The sequence below is a fragment of the Hylobates moloch genome, unplaced genomic scaffold (genome assembly GCF_009828535.3).
Source record: "Hylobates moloch isolate HMO894 unplaced genomic scaffold, HMol_V3 SCAFFOLD_3, whole genome shotgun sequence".
NCBI classification, from domain to species: domain Eukaryota; kingdom Metazoa; phylum Chordata; class Mammalia; order Primates; family Hylobatidae; genus Hylobates; species Hylobates moloch.
The window spans coordinates 36,201,962-36,220,437 of NW_026652278.1; the positions used below are offsets into that span (position 1 = coordinate 36,201,962).

Below are 18,476 nucleotides of genomic sequence, written 5' to 3' on the forward strand. Positions count from 1 at the left end.
GAGACCTGACCAGCCGGTGCAACATGGTGAAACCGCATCTCTACAAAAAATACAAAAATTAGCCAGGAGCAGTGGCATGCACCTGTAGTCCCAGCTACTTGGGAGGCTAAGGCAGGAGAATCACTTTGAGCCCGGGAGGCAGAGGATGGAGCAAGCCGAGATCACTCCATTGCACTCCAGCCTGATCTGGGCAACAGGAATGAAGCCCTGTCTCCAAAAAAAAAAAAAAGAGTACCTAGGTAATTTTCATGTGGGGTCAGAATTGAGAGGCATTACCCTAAGGCCGTGGTGCTCAAAAGATGGTCTGTTAACCAGCAGCATGGGCGTCATCTAGGAGCTTGTTAGAAGTGCAGAATCTCAGGCCCTCACTGATCAGAATCTGCATTTTGACAGTGTCCCCTGGTAACTTGTAGACCATTGAGTTTAAGCACTGCTCCAATGCAAAAGTGACAGCAGCCTGCCCTGTGGGTAGATTCAGGCCTACTGTGGTTGATCCAGCAGCTGTTACATAGTAGAATGAATACTAGACTTGGATTATAACTTGGGCTTGATTCCTGACTTTGCACTTCCTGTGACCCTGGAAAAGCCACTGATCATTTATTTCATTGTGCCTCCATGTCCTTCTCTATAGAGTGAGGGAAATGATACTTCTAAGGTTGTTATGAAAAATAAGGAGAGAATATATACAAGTGCTTCTGCTGCAGAGCCTGGGACAGAGCAAGTCTCAACGATGAAGTCTGAATAGATCAGAAAGAACAGCCAGGAGAATAAAGTGACTCAGCTTTTTAATAAGGCACTCTTGGTCTCTTCAGTCACTCACCTTTGTTCCTCTCATCTGCGGTGTATTGGAAACACCTGAAAGTGCTTTTAAGCAAACCTTACAGAGAACACTTTCTCATCAACAGGGAATATGGTTGCACAATCCAGTGACGTTATTGCTGTCTGTCAGAGCCTCAAACAGATGGCAGAAAAATGTCAGCAGGACCCCGAGAGCTGCTGGTATTTCCACCAGACAGCTATACCTTGCCTGCTTGCCTTGGCTGTGCAGGCCTCTATGCCAGGTAACTTTCCACCTCTCCTTCCTGGCCTTTGGGAACTCTGCCCTCTGCTGGTGTTGAACAGCACCACCCTGTGGGTATTGGTGGTACTGTGTTTTGTACTATCAGAGGTTTATTTTGAATCCTTTGTCCTCAGAGTGAGATTTCACTTCATAGCAAAGGGTGCCACCCTGACCAATGGCAGGAACCAAAATCCACTAGTGTTAGCAACATTCAAAAGAATGCACACCTTTTCTCCTTGAAGTGCTATGTGATTAGTTTACTTAGAATTGGACTCTGGAGTCAAGCCCACCTGGTTGGGTTTTATCCTCAACTCTACCACTTGCTAACTTAGGTGAAGATATTCAGCCTTTCCAAGCTTCAGTTTCCTCACTTGTAAGATGGAGATAAAGAGTACCGTCTAGGCTGGCGCCATGGTTCACACCTGTAATCCCAGCACTTCAGGAGGCCAAGATGGGAGGATCACTTGAGTCCAGGAGTTTGAGACCAGCCTCAGCAACACAGGGGACCCTGTTTCTACAAATAGTCAGACATAGTGGTGCACACCTATAGTCCCAGCTGCTCAAGAGGCTGAGGTGGGAGGATCACCTGAGCCCAGGAGTTCAAGGCTGCAGTGAGGCATGATTGTGCCTCTGCACTCGAGCCTGGGTGAGAGAGCGAGATCCTGTTCCTGTCTCAAAAAAAAAAAAAAAAAAAAAAAAATTACTGTTTCACAGGGTAGTTGGTAAGGATTAAATAAGATAGCATATAGTACCTGCCACACAGGAAGTACTCAGTGTATGACAGTTGCTATAAATAATAAGGACCCATGAAGATAAATCCATGTTTTTAATTTTTTCAGAGACCAACAATACTTTTTTTTTTTCCTTGCATCTCCATGGACACCAGGGACAACATTTCTATTTCTTATGTTAAGAATGTTCATCTTAGCTATCCCTCTTTCCCACTGTTGGCCTAGTCTAAGCACTGTGCAGAGTTCTCAAGAGCGCTCTGTGGCCCAAGGTCAGACCACTCCTGTTTCTGATGCCCTGCTGATTCTCAGGACTACAGCACTACCAGAGGCCAGATTAAGAACTGCTGTCATGGCTAGAGTCAAGCCCCAGCGTCAGTGATGCTGACAGAACCCAATCATTCATTTCTTGAACCCGTCATGGTCTTGTGATTGTGTGCATGTGTGTGTGTTTTGCAGAGAAGGAGCCCTCAGTTCTGAGAAAAGTACTGTTGGAGGATGAGGTGTTGGCTGCCATGGTGTCTGTCATTGGCACTGCTACAACCCACCTGAGCCCCGAGTAAGTGTAATCATGGATATGGCTTGAACCCAGGGAGAAGGATAGCATTCTTGGGAAGAAGCAACAAGTAGCTGCCTTGTCAGCTGTCCTTTTACCTATATGTAAATGTGGGTGCAGTTAATTGTCTTGTAAGTTTTGTTGACAAAACAAAAGGAAGGGGCTCGTAACACCATAGACTATGAGGGTGGGAAGCCATGGGCCAGTGGTTCTTAGCCGCAGATGTGCCTAAGAATTACCTATAGAGCATTTTAAAATATACCTTGACTTCCCAGATGGGAACCTGAATGGAAATGATTACTGGCACATAGTATGTGCCAAATTAATATTTGTTCAATGCATGAATGATCAGGGCACGTCCCATTGAAGTGGTGATCCTAATTCGAACCCCAGGTTGAAAAGCACGTCTGTGGAGGAGAGGGCTGCTTTAGAATCCTAGCTCCTTGGTCATACCTAGTACTCTGCTCCCAGGTTAGCTGCCCAGAGCGTCACATACATTGTGCCCCTCTTCTTGGATGGCAACGTCTCCTTTCTGCCTGAAAACAGCTTCTCGAGCAGATTCCAGCCATTCCAGGTAACAGTCTTAGAACTTACATCCTTCAAGCTGGTTTTTTTTTTTAGGGCTAATCTGGAATGGGTAGAGGGGCAGACAAGCCTATTGCTGGCAGGCTCGATTGGGCTCTCCTTCCTTTATAGGATGGCTCCTCAGGGCAGAGGCGGCTGATTGCACTGCTTATGGCCTTTGTCTGCTCCCTGCCTCGAAATGTAAGTGAGCACACTTGGGAAGTACTGTTATTTAACCTTGACAAGGTAACTCTGGGCTGAAATTTGCCACAGGCTAAGCTGATGTTTTACTTCCCCCACCAGAGAAGTTAGTTCTCATCCGTCCCGGTCCCTGCTGCCACTATGTACTGGTTCTCTTGGAGTTCAAGTGTTCTCTGGGTCCATTACATGGCCAGGTTTTCTGTAGGTGGAAATCCCTCAGCTGAACCAACTCATGCGGGAGCTTTTGGAACTGAGCTGCTGCCACAGCTGCCCCTTTTCTTCTACCGCTGCTGCCAAGTGCTTTGCAGGACTCCTCAACAAGCACCCTGCAGGTACTGAGATCAGACTGTGTAAGGAGCCTCCCAGAATCAACTACCCATGAAATCTTATAGCTCAGTACTCATTCTCTTTTTAAAAGGAGCTTGCTAATAATATTAATAGGGCTTCAACTGCTGAAGCACTGTCCTGGGACTGCCCGTGGGAAAAGTGTCAAGACCGCATTTGGGCAGAGCTTTATAGTACCTAAGAAGAGAAGGGAGCACAAAGAGTCTAGTTCTGCCGTCCTACTCCCTACAGTGGGGCTAGTGTGGATAATTCTTTATTGGAAGTAGATGACTCTCTCTTTTCAAATGGCAGCACCTCTATATTATGAGAATACCAGGCTCTTATGCAGGTGTCCAATCATTTTGTCTGCAGGCAAAAATGATATTTTCCCTTTCTAACAGCTTCTCAGGGAGCTCTGCACTTAAGTGATTTGCATCCTTCATTGTTAAAGGGAAAATGTGTAGCCTTTATGTCAGCATTTCCTCTCTGCTTTTTAGGGCAGCAGCTGGATGAATTCCTACAGCTGGCTGTGGACAAAGTGGAGGCTGGCCTGGGCTCTGGGCCCTGTCGTAGTCAGGCCTTCACTCTCCTTCTCTGGGTAAGGAGCTGGAGTGGAGTCTGGTTAGCCAGAGAGGCAATTACGTCTGGTTAAATAAAATGTCCCTGTTTGACCCTAAACCATAAACATCTATGTCTCGGGGTTCTCGGGTTTGACTGTCATTCCCCAATTGTTCTCTCTGTCTCCAATTACAGGTAACAAAGGCCCTAGTGCTCAGATACCATCCTCTCAGCTCCTGCCTTACAGCCCGGGTATGTCCTTTCTGGAGACAGGAGAACCCAGGACCCAAACAAACTTTCTTGTTGCTCCTATTCCTCCCAAGGACTTCCATCCTCCTCTGTGTGTTTTTTGTTTTGTTTTTTTTGTTTTGTTTTGGAGAGAGGGTCTCACTCTGTTGCCCAGGCTGGAGTACAGTGGTGCAGTCACAGCTCACTCCAGCCTCAACCTCCGTAGGCTCAAGTGATCCTCCCACTTCAGCCTCGCAAGTAGCTGGGACTACACGGGCACCCCACCACACCCAGCTAATTTTTGTATTTTCTGTAAGAACTGGGTTTGGCCATGTTGCCCAGACTCCTAGGCTCAAGCAGTCCACCTGCCTTGGCCTCCCAAAGTGCTAGGATTACAGGCATGAGCCACCACACCCAGCCCCATCCTCATCTTTGGCACTTAAGATTCTTCTTCCCTGATGTACCTCAAAGGCTCTTTTTTCTCCAGCTCATGGGCCTCCTGAGTGACCCAGAATTAGGTCCAGCAGCAGCTGATGGCTTCTCTCTGCTCATGTCTGACTGCACTGATGTGTTGACTCGTGCTGGCCATGCTGAAGTGCGGATCATGTTCCGCCAGCGGTTCTTCACAGATAATGTGCCTGCTTTGGTCCAGGGCTTCCATGCTGCTCCCCAAGGTGAGGAGTCTGAAAGAAAGTCCCCACATATACACACCTCTCCTTTGCTTGGTCACATTCCCTAAGATAATTTAGGACTCGCTTGCTTCTTTAGAGCTATATTGTGGTCTGTGCCTAGAAGACTAAACTTCTAGATTCTTGTTCCACTTCTTCCTTTGATGGGCATATCTTGCTTATTCTGAGCATGAAGGGCTTTTTCACCCCTTTGTAGGCTGATGTCTCAGCCTTATCACAGATTGGAATTGAATTCTCAAGCTGTATATCTAAGTCCAATTTCTCCCCTAAGCCTTTCCATTTTTTACAGATGTGAAGCCAAACTACTTGAAGGGTCTTTCTCATGTACTTAACAGGCTGCCCAAGCCTGTGCTCTTGCCAGAGCTGCCCACGGTAAGTCCTGCAGGCAGAGATTCTAAGCAAAGGACAAAGCTATTCTTCCCCAGATGGGGCTAGAAAGGGGAGCGGACAAGAACAAGGATCTTCACGATGTGGCCATCCCCCACCTTGCCCATTGCCCCTTAGCTTCTTTCCTTGCTGCTGGAGGCCCTGTCCTGCCCTGACTGTGTGGTACAGCTCTCCACCCTCAGCTGCCTTCAGCCTCTTCTACTGGAAGCACCCCAAGTCATGAGTCTTCACGTGGACACCCTCGTCACCAAGTTTCTGAACCTCAGCTCTAGCCCTTCCATGGTGCGTTGAACCGCAGCAACTCTTAGGCACCAGCATCTCTCCCTGGGCATGCTCTCACCTCCTTGTGGTTGTGTTCCAGGCTGTCCGGATCGCTGCACTGCAGTGCATGCATGCTCTCACTCGTCTCCCCACCCCTGTGGTAAGTACCTCAGGTGTCCTTCCCTGGCCTGGGAATGTCTCAAGAGACACATAAGTACTTTTTTGCCTTAGTCAGGTGGGCTTGGCCACCCTGCTGTGTAATTGAGATCTTAATTACAAGGTACAGATCTTGTAATTCTGGGCCCAAGGACTCTTTTCCTTGGGCCCAGAAGGCAACAGAATGGCCATCCTGCCACTTAACATCCCTTGGAATCACTAAAGATGTTTTGCTTTTCTCAGAATATTGGTTGTACAGAATCAAAAAAGCGGTACTTTCAGTTGCCTTGGATGAGCAAGGTTCATTATATACTCTGACTCCACAGCTGCTGCCGTACAAACCACAGGTGATCCGGGCCTTAGCCAAACCCCTGGATGACAAGAAGAGACTGGTGCGCAAGGAAGCAGTGTCAGCCAGGGGGGAGTGGTGAGTTTCTAGGTCGTGGGGAGAGATGGGACCAAGATGAGCCTCACCACTAATGCTGCCAACTTTCTTTTTGCCTACAGGTTTCTGTTGGGGAGCCCTGGCAGCTGAGCCCTCAGTCCTGGCCTAGACTGTTCTGACAATCTAACCTGGAATTACTAACTATCGAGCCATCTTCGCCAAAGCAGGGAAACCACTGGCCTCTGACTGCCTTTCCCACAGACACAGCACAAATGCTAGGCCTCTGCTGCATGGCTGTACAAGGAACATAACAGTCCATATTTCTAGTGGATTTGTAAAATAAGTGTGTGTGAGACAATTGTGTTTGAAGAAAGATTTAGGGTCCTGGGTCTCTTGCGTTTATATGTCAGAAAAGGGGCGATATGCTGCTGAGAGGTGAGCGCATATGAGTGTGGCCCTGAGGACCAGGGCTGGCGGGTGTTGTGTACCTGCTGAAGAATAAAGATTTCTTTTGGTAATGGGACTGTCAGATATTTCCCCCACCCCACATATGCCTCATATAACCAGAGGTGTCACTGGAATAACAATGACAGGGATTGGCCAAAAATTTTTCAGAGTAACCAGGACAGTAGCACACGCCTGTAACCCCAACACTTTAGGAGGCTGAGGCAGGTGGATCGCTTGAGGCTAGGAGTTTGAGACTAGCCCTGGCAATATAGCAAGAACCCATCTCTACAAATAATTTAAAAAAAAAAAAAAAATTAGGCTGGGCATGGTGGCTGATGCCTGTAATCCCAGCATTTTGGGAGGCCAAAGCACATGGATCACTGGAGGTCAGGAGTTCAAGACCAGACTGGCCAACATGGTGAAACCCCATCTCTACTAAAAATATAAAAATTAGCCACGTGTGGTGGCATACGCCTTTAATCACAGCTACTTGGGAGGCTGAGACACAAGAATCACTTGAAACTGGGAGGCGGAGGTTGCAATGAATCGAGATCACGCCACTGCACTACAGCCTGAGAGACAGAGTGAGACTCTGTCTCCAAAAAAAAAAAAAAAAAAGTGTAAAAAAAAAAAATGTGTAGGAAGCATGACCAGAACACCTACTCACTAGGTCTTGACCCTGACTTTCCCCTTCCCTGCCCTATTGTGAGGCAGAGAGTGAGAAGCTACATATCTTTAAAAATCGAATACCTTTATTTTTGCTCCCTTCTGCAGCATGTGAGAAGTGGCAGTGACCTCAGCAGCAGGCCTCGTATCTTTGCCCTGTTGAGAAGCCAAGATCTCAGCTGTACTAGTCAGGTGTTTTTTCAGACAGCAAGTAGAAGAGGTGGTGGCCAACTCCAGTGCTGTATCCTGGAGGAGGTCCGGGTCAGCACTGGGCAAGGTAGGTAGCTAGCTGCCTGACCCCTAGTCTGGGGTTGGAACTTCTGTTTGCCTGAGTAAAGGGATGTCAGTCCTAAGATTTCTCCACATTGTGTCTTTCTTCTGCAGTGGCGAAAAGGCTGGTCCTTGAATTGTCCTGCATGGTACCCTAAGGCAGGCCCACTGGCTCTTTTTGATCAAGGATTCCAAGAAAAGCTGCCCTTGGAGGCCCTTGAAATAACATAGGGAGCAGAATGAGTGCCCGAGTTGTGGCTGACACAGTCCAGCTCACACTGCCATCACAGAGGCTGAGTGAGCAGTCATCCAGGGAGGGGGCTCCCAGCTCATTCCATTCCCATGGGGCAGGTGACTAGAAGGTAAGAGCACCCGAGTAAGCCAATGCCTAGAAGAGAAGAGAGAAATGTCTCTGAGTTCCAAGAATTCTTGGTCCTTCCCGATCATCATTCCTTAACAAGCATACATCAAGGTATCCTGAAACTACCTCAGTGTCAATCATGAAAGTAACAAAAGTTCTAATTTCTGCTACCCAATTTTATCCAACAAATGTACCTTTTGGTGCCTTGAAGGCCTTTTAAGGTTTCGAGCTAAACTTCTAAAGGTCCAGTGTAAGCACAGTGATAGAAGGAGTGTCATGTACATGGGAAAGGGAGGAGGGAAGGCACGTCCGCTCATCTGATTGTTACCGCCTCGGTAACTGCCATTTGAAAAATTGTTTCCTCTTGTCTTGGGCTGAGAGAGCTAGCTCCAGTTACTGTCTTAGGGCCTCTATGACAAGTAGATTATTTTAATCTCACAAATTATTGGCTTGAACTCTAGACACTGCTCTCCAAGTGAGAGGTGACTGGTGGCCACTGTATCCTACACCCAGAGGCCCCTTCCTGAGCACAGCTTTCCTAGGATTCTACTGTAGTCATGTTGAAGTCTCATCTGTTACTTAAAACCACACAGTATTGGCCTCAAGCCTCTCTGGTTCAAATGAACAGTGATCTGTATTCCTAGAGTCTAGAACTGTGCTAAACACAGTAGCCACTAGCCATATTCCAGGTGCTCACAGGCATAGAACATCTTTCTCATCTCAGTGTTCTGTTGGACAGCATTAGTCTGTGTGTCTTACATTACCTTCCTGTGTCCACACCCAGGAATACCTTCCAGTTGTCCAAGCAGCCGTAGTTGTAAGGATTCCTAAATACCTGGAGCCAAGAAAAACACGTTTCTTTGAACTTCTAATTTTTGAGACTAAATTGGCTAAGCTAAAGCTCAGGTAGAGTAGTTCTGGCCTTTTACAATGCTTGCCCTAGTCAGCCCTGCCCATGGCCTCTGTTTACAGGAGAGAGGTTCAGTTACCCACCTACCCACCCCGAGCCTTCAACCCTACTCACTCTGCCCTTGGCCTGTAGCCGACGTCTCTCCTTCTTGTTGATGTGCCTTTCGATGCTAGTCTCACCTCGACTGATGAGAACAGCATGCCATACAGTTAGGGCACCCAGGGCAAGTGCCACAGAACTAAGAAAAGAGGGGCGAAGACTGGTGGGTAGTTGAGAGAGGGCTAGAGGAAATATGTCTGAAATTGAGCTAAGCAATAACAACTGGCTTGGAACCTCTCTACCCAAGTTTCCCTCACCTCCCAGCATATATCCTAGATAAACTTTTACTTCACTATGTCTATAAAGAGCATCAATGAAAAAGCATCAAAGTGGCCTAAGAATAAATGATGTGAAGCTAGGCATGGTAGCTCATGCCTAGTAGTTCCAGCAACTCAGGAGACTGAGACAGGAAGATCATTTGAGTCTAGCCTGGGCAACATAGCAAGACTCCATCTCTGTTGTTGTTAAGGGAAAATAAGAGTATGCAGAAAGGAGAATAGAAAAATAAGTCTGTATTACTGAGAAAATGTTCTATATTTCCTAAAATACCCATGCTTGGGAGATAGTGGGAGGTAGTAAACACCCAGGGTTGGAATGGGATGGCATGAAATTCAAATTCCAGTGCTACTATTCCTACTGGCTGTGTATCATAGAACAAGTCACTTCACTTCACTGCCCCTTGGCCCCCAATTTTCAGTTTTCCTCATCTATAAATACAGTCACCCAGCCTTCAGACAGGTGCTATGAAGATTAAATAAGGAGTTTAACTTACTTTGGTTACATATCAAGCATATACTTGTATCTGTGTGCTTAGTAATAAGCAATGCCAACATCCTCAGTGCTCCCTGCCCTGAATGCTGAAGAAAGTGCTGGCTCTCTGCCAACCTAAATTAGACTAGAGCAGTGGCAGTTCACTTAGGAATGGGTTTCTGCCTGCGTGTGGGCACCTAAAAAACTTTTTTTCTGAAGCTTCCCCTCCCTTAAAACTATCAAAAACAAATACCTGCACAGGAACCAGAGGTAGACAAGACTCTTGTGAGTCATCCTTTCTCGAAAGGAGAAGGTGGGTGGTGGGGTCTGGTGATAAGTCTAGAAAAAGAAAAGAGCAAAGCTGGCTCATTTGCTCTATGGGTCTCCAGCAACTGCCCCCAGCACCTATAGGCAGGAAGTGATCCAAACCCAGGCAGAGAAAACGGGGTAAAGCCACAGAGGAGTTAGGGTAGCAGCCAAGATGGGTGGACCAAGCCCAGCGGCATCACCACATGGACAAACACTGGGCAGCAGAGCAGGGTCTGGACAGGATGGTGAAGCACAGGAGAAGCTGACCCTGGGCCTTTAGAGTGACAACACAAATGGGGCTCCAGGGGAAGCCACTCCAATCCCCAGCCAGAACTCCTTCACTGCACAGCTGCATCCCCAAGAGAGGAGACCAGACCATACCCAGAATGGACTGACTGGAGTGGGGAGAACCACTAGGGACTGTGAGCTCCACTAGGGACTGTGAAAGGGCAGCGGAAATACAATCAATATGGGCCCAAGATGGGCTCAGCAGATTAAGGAGTCCTAAAAGGTACTGGGGGGCAGGGATGATCCAGATGCAGATGGACCAGGAGCAAGGGATGATCAGACTGGCTCAGCCTGATCTCTGTCCCCTGGAACCCCATTACACAGACTAACATAGACTCCTTGCTGCTCAGGCCATCACCAAGGCGGATTGCTTGCTCGGCCCAAAGAGAGGTGATGACGGGATAGACAGCCAAAACTGTCACATACCAGGGACTTCCAGCTTGCCTGTAGGCCACTTAGTCTACCCACCACAGCCAGCCTGCCTGAACACTCCTGATCTGGTCTAGAGTGGCCTCTCGGCAGCCTCTACAACTAAATGGGCAGATCGGCCCCAGTTGCCTGAGCAACTCTATGCCCCCAGGCCTGAGCAGCAGGAGGCAGTGGGGTGGGGACAGCCCACCTGGTTGGCAACCGCCTGTAGTTTGTTCTTGTCGAGCTGTTTCATTTTCTAAGGGGACGGAAAACAGTGCTGGTTATACTCTCAGGCCTCTAGTATGGGGTGCTATCAGCCCCATTCCTTAGGGACAGGTTCTGCATCCCAAAGTTCTGTACTACTGAGCTGCCCTGTTCCTGACAATCTCACCTCAATGGCAGCATAAGCCTCCCGGAAAAGGTCCCAACTTCCATAGCTGCAGTAGACACAGCCCAGAGTCATGAAAAAGCAGAAAGAGAAGAAGTACCGATGGTTATAGTGGCCCACACAATTGTTTAGCCAGGCTGGTTGGGAAATGATTAAGGACTAGAATCAAACACAATTTCAGGCAGTGTCCAGGCCCCTCGGGTTCATCCCTGGTTCCTGACAACATCACCCAAGCCTCAGGCTTCCAGTCACTAAGAACTACTTTCCAAAGGCAAGAAAATACAAGACTGTTTACACCCAAGGTTGAGGTGAAAATGCTCAAAGCTTTTCAGAGCATTCAGTCCCACCAAGAAGTCACGGAAACTGAAATCCTTCAGTAAAATGAATCTGCCAATATTTCAGCCTAGCTGGAGTTAGCCAAACATCTGTGTGGAACAGCAGATGGGGACCCATGGTTCTATCTGGCGTACACAGTAAACAACCACAGAAACCCGAACATCTCTTTCCATCCAATAGCTGTTAGCATGAGAGTCTAGAAAAGAAAGAGGCGTTAAAAGATTCCTTGCTCCAAGAAGATCCGTCCTAGAGTGTGAGCTTCCTGCTCTCCCAGGAGATGGTCAGCCCCCACAACTCCTCAACTCCAGTGTTCTCTGCAGGGTGATGCTAAAATGGTGGCCATTAACCCTGTACAGTGCTCTGGAGCTAAAGAAGGCCTCAGGCAGAAGAGAAAGCAAAAGGATACGGCAGTGGTGATCCATCTTCAGCACACACCTGTGAGGAAGGGACACAGGCTCTGTTACGGTGGCCAAAGTTCTTGAGATGTCAGTGCCAATCCTTCCCTACAAGGACCAGCATCCTGCTGAGGCGGAAAGGGCACAGACTTTGAAGACAGCCAGGCCTTGCTTCAAACCCAGCTCTGCAGTTTAATGGCTATGAGATATATTGGACAAGGTACTCATCTCTCCAAAGCTCGGTTTTCACAAGTGGTAATAATGCCTAATTCACAGGACCATCCTAAGGATGAGGTGTCAGGAGAAGAGGGCACATCACCTGGGACATGATGGGTGATTCACCCATGTCTTAGCAAACTCAAGGTTAGGTTTTGCCCCAGGGCTACAGCAGAATGACCACAGCTGGGACTCCCAGACAGCAAAGCCAAGACCCACCTGTTGCAGATGCTGCAGTGGTGTGTTCGGGCTGGCTTGGGGTAAATGCACTTCTTACAGATGGAGACCGTGGCGATATCATTCCTGCCCTGTGTGAAGGGAGAGCATAACTGTGGCAGCACCAGTTCTGTCTCTCAGAACATACCAAGGTACTCTCCCCACTCCTGGGACCAGCCCCCATAGCCAGCAACTTCCCCCAATGCTCCTGTGGGGACCCACCTGGGGTGGGTACCCAGGTGGAGTGGTGATGGCCTGGTAGTAGTGGAAGACAATCAGGATCAGATTCCAGTGGCTATAGAAGAAATGCCAGCAGAGTCGTGGCACTGAGTAGGTTTGGAGGATGAGAGGCAGGACACACAGGTAGGCGATAGCCACAATGGAGCCTGTCAGCACGATCACCAGGACCACGAACACCTGCCAAAACCAGCAAGGTCAGGGAGACACGGTGCAAGAGCTATGCCCAAAGCAGACTCGGAGTTTCCCTGGGGGTGGGGGCCGGCCTCCAAAACCTGGGTTGGGTCTGTGAGTGACATGTCCCTCTGCTCCCCACAACACCCCTTTTCCTGCTCCCTGGACATCACTCACCACTCCAAACCAGCGGATCACATTGTCTACCAGCCAGTAGACAGGCTCAAAGGCAGCATCGACAGCGGTGTCACTGCCCCCAAAGGAGTTGTAGAGCAGGGAGCGCAGGCAGACCTTGCCGTAGCGCCAGCGCTGTACTAGACCCTGGAGTAGAGGTGGACAGCGGCGCCTGTAGCCCAGCAGCAGAAGGAGGCGGAGGCAGAGGCGGGCCGGGCCCAGCAGCAGGCTCCGCTGGCCTCGCATGGTTCCTACGAGAGCACGCCTTTGTGAGGATATCGAGTCTGAGCCCTCCCTCCCTACTTCGCTAGTGGGAAGGCCTAGAGTACTCACTTGGAGGGCAAAGACCTAAGACTAAGACCCAGCTAGGCCAGTCACCAACTAGGAGAAGTAAGAAGGTTACTTCACTTTTCTACGGACTGACCAGTGCCAATGTTCCAACCAGATTAAGGGAGTAAGACTGACGGTTCTGAGCCTGCAGAAATCGTACTTAAATTACACCACATGGTTGCATAGCAAATCCAAGGTGATGCACACCTAAAGCAACAGGCCACAGGAAAGGGGTGAGAAAGGCCACTCCAAATCAAAGCAGTCTTAGGAGTTGTCTGTGTAGACAGACTTTTGGGTGGAGTGTGGCCAACGTGGACAAAGCTATCCACTGTGTCTCTGGGCATGGCCACTGTAGCAGATTGCTAGGGCTTCCTGACTGCCCTAGTGCATCAACCTACCTTCAGATGATTATTCCTCACCAAAGAACAGCCAGTGGAGGAATGAGTACACAGAATGTGGATCCTGCACCGAGGTATTTCCTGGTGCTATTTAAGTCTTGGCAAAAGATACTCTTCCTTCCTACTCCCTCTGGGCTGATGTCATAGGCCAGCCAACTCGACCTGGTAGCAGGAGATTCCCTGTTTCCTGTCAGGACAGCCAGCTACCCCTTGCATGACAGAAAATGCTTGTCTCCAATTCCATTCCCAGCCCCACCCCAAGGAAATGGTAGCCAAGACAACTCCAGGTATTCTGAGCAGAACACAGGAAGGAGTCAATGGGAGGGGACCTCCATGTTGATTCATGAAGGCCTAGGGGCCTGACCTCTCTGATGGACTCCACTGCCCCAGTCTAATTAGACACTGAAGAACCTTCTCTGCAGCTGCTGCCTTAGCCCCAAGCTGCCCAACCAGACTTCCCAGTTCACTGCTTCTATGGCACCTCTGCCAGTGCCTCCGTCTCCTCTATGCAGTTTCTACCTCATGCAGCAGCCATGGGAAGAGATCAGCTGCCTGGGCGATGACCAGAACAGAAGACACAGATGCGCTAACAGATTCCTTCTATGACAGTTTCATCAGTTCTGCAGATTAAAGACTTTCACCAGAAAAAAAAATTACCTGATTTTGCCCTGAGGCAGCCAGGGAGGGCTTTGTCCTTGACAACCCCACTGACTTATTTAACAGGTAGCTCAAAACCCAACAGAAACTGGAGGAGGCTGCTCCACTGCAGGGATGGTTTCAATTCGGTAACTGGAGCACTGTACTCTCCTTGCACCCTGGCTCATCCCCACAAAAGACCTTTCAAAGAAAACACTTAATTACCTCCTTGCACAAGCCCTGTAAGCCCTAAGGTGAAAAGAAACTCAGCAGACAAGGTCCACAGAGAAGGAGAAGGCACAATTCAGTAGGGACCTACGCTCAGCACCAGGATAAAGAAACTGTCCATTCCTGTCACCTCCTAGGAAGCTAAAAGAATTAAGGGGAGTGTAGAAAAAAGGCCGGGCGCAGTGGCTCACACCTGTACTCCCAAAACTTTGGGAAGCCAAGGCAGGCGGATCACTTGAGGTCAGGAGTTTGAGACCAGCCTGGCCAACGTGGTGAAACACTGTCTCTACTGGAAATACAAAAAAATAGCTGGGCATGGTGGCGCGTGCCTGTAATCCCAGCTACTTGGGAGCCTGAGGCAGGAGAATCGCTGAAACCCGGGAGGTGGAGGTTGCAGTGAGCCAAGATGGCGCCAGTGCACTCCAGGCTGGGAGACAGAGTGAGACTCCGTCTCAAAAAAAATTAAAAGCTCAAGCTCAAACTTCCACCCCTATTGTTTGGAAGCATGATTTGGCTTGTAGCATGAATTTTTAAAATAGTAGACACCCACAATCAAATGTAAGAGTGGGACAAAACAGATTACACCACAACAAATCTAGGTGGCTTTTGGACTGTCCACACTGCTGTTCATTCCCTTTCTATAGGTAATGGAGAGTTTCCTATTTGCCAAAATGCTTTTTGTAGCAATAGCATACAAATCCAATGCATTCCTCATTTGTAATAAACTCGAATTATATACTACCTCACACCTCTTCTAGTCTTAAAAAAAAAAAAAAAAAAAAAAAAACTTCTATTCTCCACTTTTCAGATCATTCTTAACCACATCCTAAATTCCTGAGCGCTACAGGAAATGTCTGCCTCAAAGACCAGATTTACCTAATTCTTTAGGGTTCAATTCTGTCCCTAAGCATTTCTGTAACCTCAGACAAATCATTCAACTCTACTGGGACTCAATCTCCATGTGTTCACATTCATTGAGGGAGTGGGATTAAATGCTAAGGTCCCTTCCAGCTCTAACCTTTTATGATTCTGTAACTATACAGATACAGTCGACCCCCGTATCTGCAGAGGGATTGGTTCCAGTCCTCCCTTCAGATACCAAAATCCATGGATGCTCAAATCTGATATAAAATGGCATAGTGTTTGCATATAACCTATACATATCTTCCCATATACTTTAAATCATTTCTAGATTACTCATAATACGTAATACAAAGTAAATACTACACATAAACACTTTTTTTGTTTGTTTTTGAGATGAAGTCTTGCTCTGTTGCCCAGGCTGTAGTGCGGTGGCAAGATCTCGGCTCACTGCAACCTCTGCCTCCTGGGTTCAAGCAATTCTCCCTGCCTCAGCCTCCCAAGTAGCTGGGATTACAGGCACCTGCCACCTCGCCCAGCAAATGTTTGTATTTTTAGTAGAGACAGGGTTTCACAATGTTGGCCAGGCTGGTCTTGAACTCCTGACCTCAGGTGATCTGCCTGCCTTGGCTTCCCAAAGTGCTGGGATTACAGGTGTGAGCGAGCCACCATGCCCAGCTGCCCCCAAATATTTCCAATCCATGGTTGGATTGGATCAGCTATGTGAAACCCACAGGTATGAAGAGCAAACTTATTTGGTAAGTGTAAATGAAATGTTTATAAAGCACTTAGCACAATACCTGGCTCATGGAAGTACTCAATAAATATTTGTTGAATGAATGACTTGGAGGGATGCAGAAGTGGAAAGCCTGGCCAGATGTCTATCTGTCCTACAAATACCAGCAAGGACACTCCTGCCAATGTGAAAACACTAAATAAGTGTCTGCTGTTATTCTTCTTGATTCATAAAGAGAGAAATACAAACTTATTAAAATCATGGCACTTAGGAGCTTGAAGTCGTTTTTCAAAACAAGCCCAACCAGAAATCAGCCCAACCGTGTAAACAGAAAGCTCCTAGATGCACAGATACAGAGTTGGGTGAACAAAGTCTGAGGCTAGGGCCTCTCTCCATTAGCTAATGGGGTATGGGATGCCAGGAAAATTACATATGTAGTAAGTGGGCCGCAACTGAACACACAGACCTTTTTTTTTTTTTTTTTTTTTTTTTTGAGATGGAGTTTCACTCTTGTTGCCCAGGCTGGAGTGCAATGGCACAATCTGGGCTCACCGCAACCTCCGCCTCCTGGGTTCAAGCAATTATCCTGCCTCAGCCTCCTGAGCGGCTGAGATTGCAGGCATGCGCCACCATGCCTGGCTAATTTTGTATTTTTTTAGTAGAGACGGGGTTTCTCCATGTTGGTCAGGCTGGTCTCGAACTCCCGACCTCAGGTGATGCGCTTGCCTCAGCCTCCCAAAGTGCTGGGATTGCAGGCGTGAGCCACCGCACCTGGCCCAGACTTTTCATCTCAAGAAATAGAGGTAAAGCAAAATTCAAAAAGATGTGTGTAGGGGAGAAGGGGGTAATCTCAGTGAACAGGGGAGGAAACAGAGCAAAGCGCAGATTTACTACCACCCCAAGCACAAGCCCGAGTACTCTGATCCCTCAGTAATAGTCACAGGCCACAGTGGTCATCTGCCACCAGACTGGAGGAGATTGCTGGCCACAACACTCCCCTCTTCCCATGGCTTTTTTTTTTTTTTTTTTTGAGACAGAGTCTCGCTGTCGCCCAGGCTGGAGTGCAGTGGCGCAATCTCGGCTCACTGCAGGCTCCGTCCCCCGGGGTTCACGCCATTCTCCTGCCTCAGCCTCCCGAGCAGCTGGGACTACAGGCGCCCGCCATCTCGCCCGGCTAATTTTTTGTATTTTTAGTAGAGACGGGGTTTCACTGTGTTAGCCAGGATGGTCTCGATCTCCTGACCTTCCCATGGCTTTAAATCACATCTGTTTCCCAAGGGGAAAGTTGACTGAGGGGACAGGGAGGGACAGACGGCAAAGCTATCAAAAGTCAGGTGAACTGAGATCAAAGTCGTGGCGAATGTCATCTGGACAAAGACGCTGCTCTCAGGATGTTTGCAATCTCAAGTAGGAGATACCCAACATCAATAAAGAGTAACATTTTATTCATGTGCAGACCTCCCTTCTGGGCTAACACGCTGAGAAGAAAAAGAGTAACAACTTTTTTTGGCGGCTGCTTATCTTTTGATGACGGGCCCACACAACCAGAGTTCGGCTTTTTCAACCTGAGAAAGCTTACTGAAGTGGGGATGGGGGGCCGCGAAGAGGATCGGACCGCAGGACTGGAAGCTGCAGTTTAAAAAACCGGGAAAAGGCCGGGCGCAGTGTCTCACGCCTGTAATCCCTGCACTTTGGGAGGCCGAGGCGGGCGGATCATGAGATCGACACCATCTTGGCCAACATGGTGAAACCCCGTCTCTACTAAAAATACAAAAATTAGCTGGGCGTGGTGGCGCGCGCCTGTAGTCCCAGTTGCGCGGGAGGCTAAGGCAGGAGAATCGCTTGATGCCGGAGGCGGAGGTTGCAGTGAACAGAGATCGCTCCACTTGACTCCAGCCTGGCGACAGAGCGAGACTCCTCAAAAACATAAAAACCAGGAAAAGGTTTTATTTCTCAATGAGAGCCGCGAGGTGAAACTGCGATGGACTGGAAGTCAAAATCCGTGGGTTCCAGTTTGGGCTCTATGTTAACTATCTTGATCATTTTGGACAAGTCTCTGAACCCTGTCTCTGAATCTGAGGTTCCATATCTGTGAAACAGACGAGTTGGGTCGCTTGACCTCCTTCCCTCCTGCTCTGAGCGTAACGTTGCTCGGAAGGTGCGCTCGGGCTGAAGAGGGCACGGCCCCGCAGGGCGGGGCGAGGAGAGAGCAGGAACCCGGACTCAAGACAAGGCCCCAGGGCAGTGCCCTACCCAGAAAAAGGGACTAGGATGGGGAGCAAGGGCCGAGGCTTCGCCCTTACCTGCCGCCTGCCGACTCCCCAGTCAGCCAAACCGAGCCCTGCAGCCTCTGCCGCCGCTCACTGCCACCCCCTCCGACTCGGCGCCCCGGCCGGGCCCGGCTCAATCCAAACCACCATGGCCCGCCGCCCGCAGCGCCAGCCAGCGGACCCGGACCCGCCGCCAGCCCATCCTCAACCACACGCGCAGGCGCAAGCGTGGAGCTCTGAAGTTCCGCCCCCGGATTTGTCCCGGGGTAACCT

At 48.9% G+C, this 18,476-nt stretch overlaps 2 protein-coding genes across 16 annotated transcripts in view; one reads left to right on the forward strand and one right to left on the reverse strand.

Annotated features, from left to right (window-relative positions):
- The window catches only part of MMS19 (MMS19 homolog, cytosolic iron-sulfur assembly component), a 41,658-nt gene extending 35,043 nt beyond the window's left edge, over positions 1-6,615 (forward strand). For all 9 annotated transcript variants that reach the window (XM_032135176.2, XM_032135168.2, XM_032135169.2 and 6 more), the window contains 13 exons: positions 906-1,061; positions 2,248-2,347; positions 2,816-2,918; positions 3,041-3,109; positions 3,315-3,441; positions 3,931-4,031; positions 4,187-4,243; positions 4,707-4,893; positions 5,198-5,280; positions 5,413-5,577; positions 5,657-5,716; positions 6,039-6,139; positions 6,220-6,615. In XM_032135176.2, coding sequence (XP_031991067.1) covers positions 906-1,061; positions 2,248-2,347; positions 2,816-2,918; positions 3,041-3,109; positions 3,315-3,441; positions 3,931-4,031; positions 4,187-4,243; positions 4,707-4,893; positions 5,198-5,280; positions 5,413-5,577; positions 5,657-5,716; positions 6,039-6,139; positions 6,220-6,247 — 1,337 coding nt within the window. In that variant the 3' untranslated portion in view covers positions 6,248-6,615. The remainder of the gene's footprint in view (positions 1-905; positions 1,062-2,247; positions 2,348-2,815; positions 2,919-3,040; positions 3,110-3,314; positions 3,442-3,930; positions 4,032-4,186; positions 4,244-4,706; positions 4,894-5,197; positions 5,281-5,412; positions 5,578-5,656; positions 5,717-6,038; positions 6,140-6,219) is intronic.
- Positions 6,616-6,830: 215 nt separating this feature from the next.
- ZDHHC16 (zinc finger DHHC-type palmitoyltransferase 16) lies at positions 6,831-18,436 on the reverse strand. Of its 7 annotated transcripts, XM_032135178.2 has the most exons (12): positions 18,237-18,432; positions 15,998-16,111; positions 12,748-12,995; positions 12,382-12,576; positions 12,163-12,251; positions 11,739-11,767; positions 11,000-11,133; positions 10,817-10,864; positions 9,854-9,939; positions 8,866-8,989; positions 8,606-8,676; positions 6,831-7,868 (listed from the first exon to the last, which is right to left on the reverse strand). In XM_032135178.2, the coding sequence occupies exons 3-12, from the start codon at positions 12,988-12,990 to the stop codon at positions 7,754-7,756; spliced, it is 1,134 nt and encodes a 377-aa protein (XP_031991069.1). In that variant the 5' UTR covers positions 12,991-12,995; positions 15,998-16,111; positions 18,237-18,432; the 3' UTR covers positions 6,831-7,753. The 7 variants fall into 7 exon arrangements, with proteins under 7 accessions (XP_031991069.1, XP_031991068.1, XP_058292111.1 ...); XM_032135177.2 differs by lacking the exon at positions 15,998-16,111; XM_058436128.1 differs by lacking the exons at positions 15,998-16,111; positions 18,237-18,432 and adding an exon at positions 14,130-15,089.
- Between the last annotated feature and the right edge of the window lie 40 nt (positions 18,437-18,476).

Coding starts and splice junctions, on each gene's coding strand:
- ZDHHC16 (XM_032135177.2), bottom strand. CDS start 12,990: ATGCGAGGCCAGCGGAGCCTGCTGCTGGGCCCGGCCCGCCTCTGCCTC. Junction 12,577..12,747: donor TGATCCGCTGGTTTGGAGTG/GTGAGTGATGTC, acceptor TGGTTTTGGCAG/GTGTTCGTGGTCCTGGTGAT. Junction 10,865..10,999: donor AGGCTTATGCTGCCATTGAG/GTGAGATTGTCA, acceptor CCGTCCCCTTAG/AAAATGAAACAGCTCGACAA.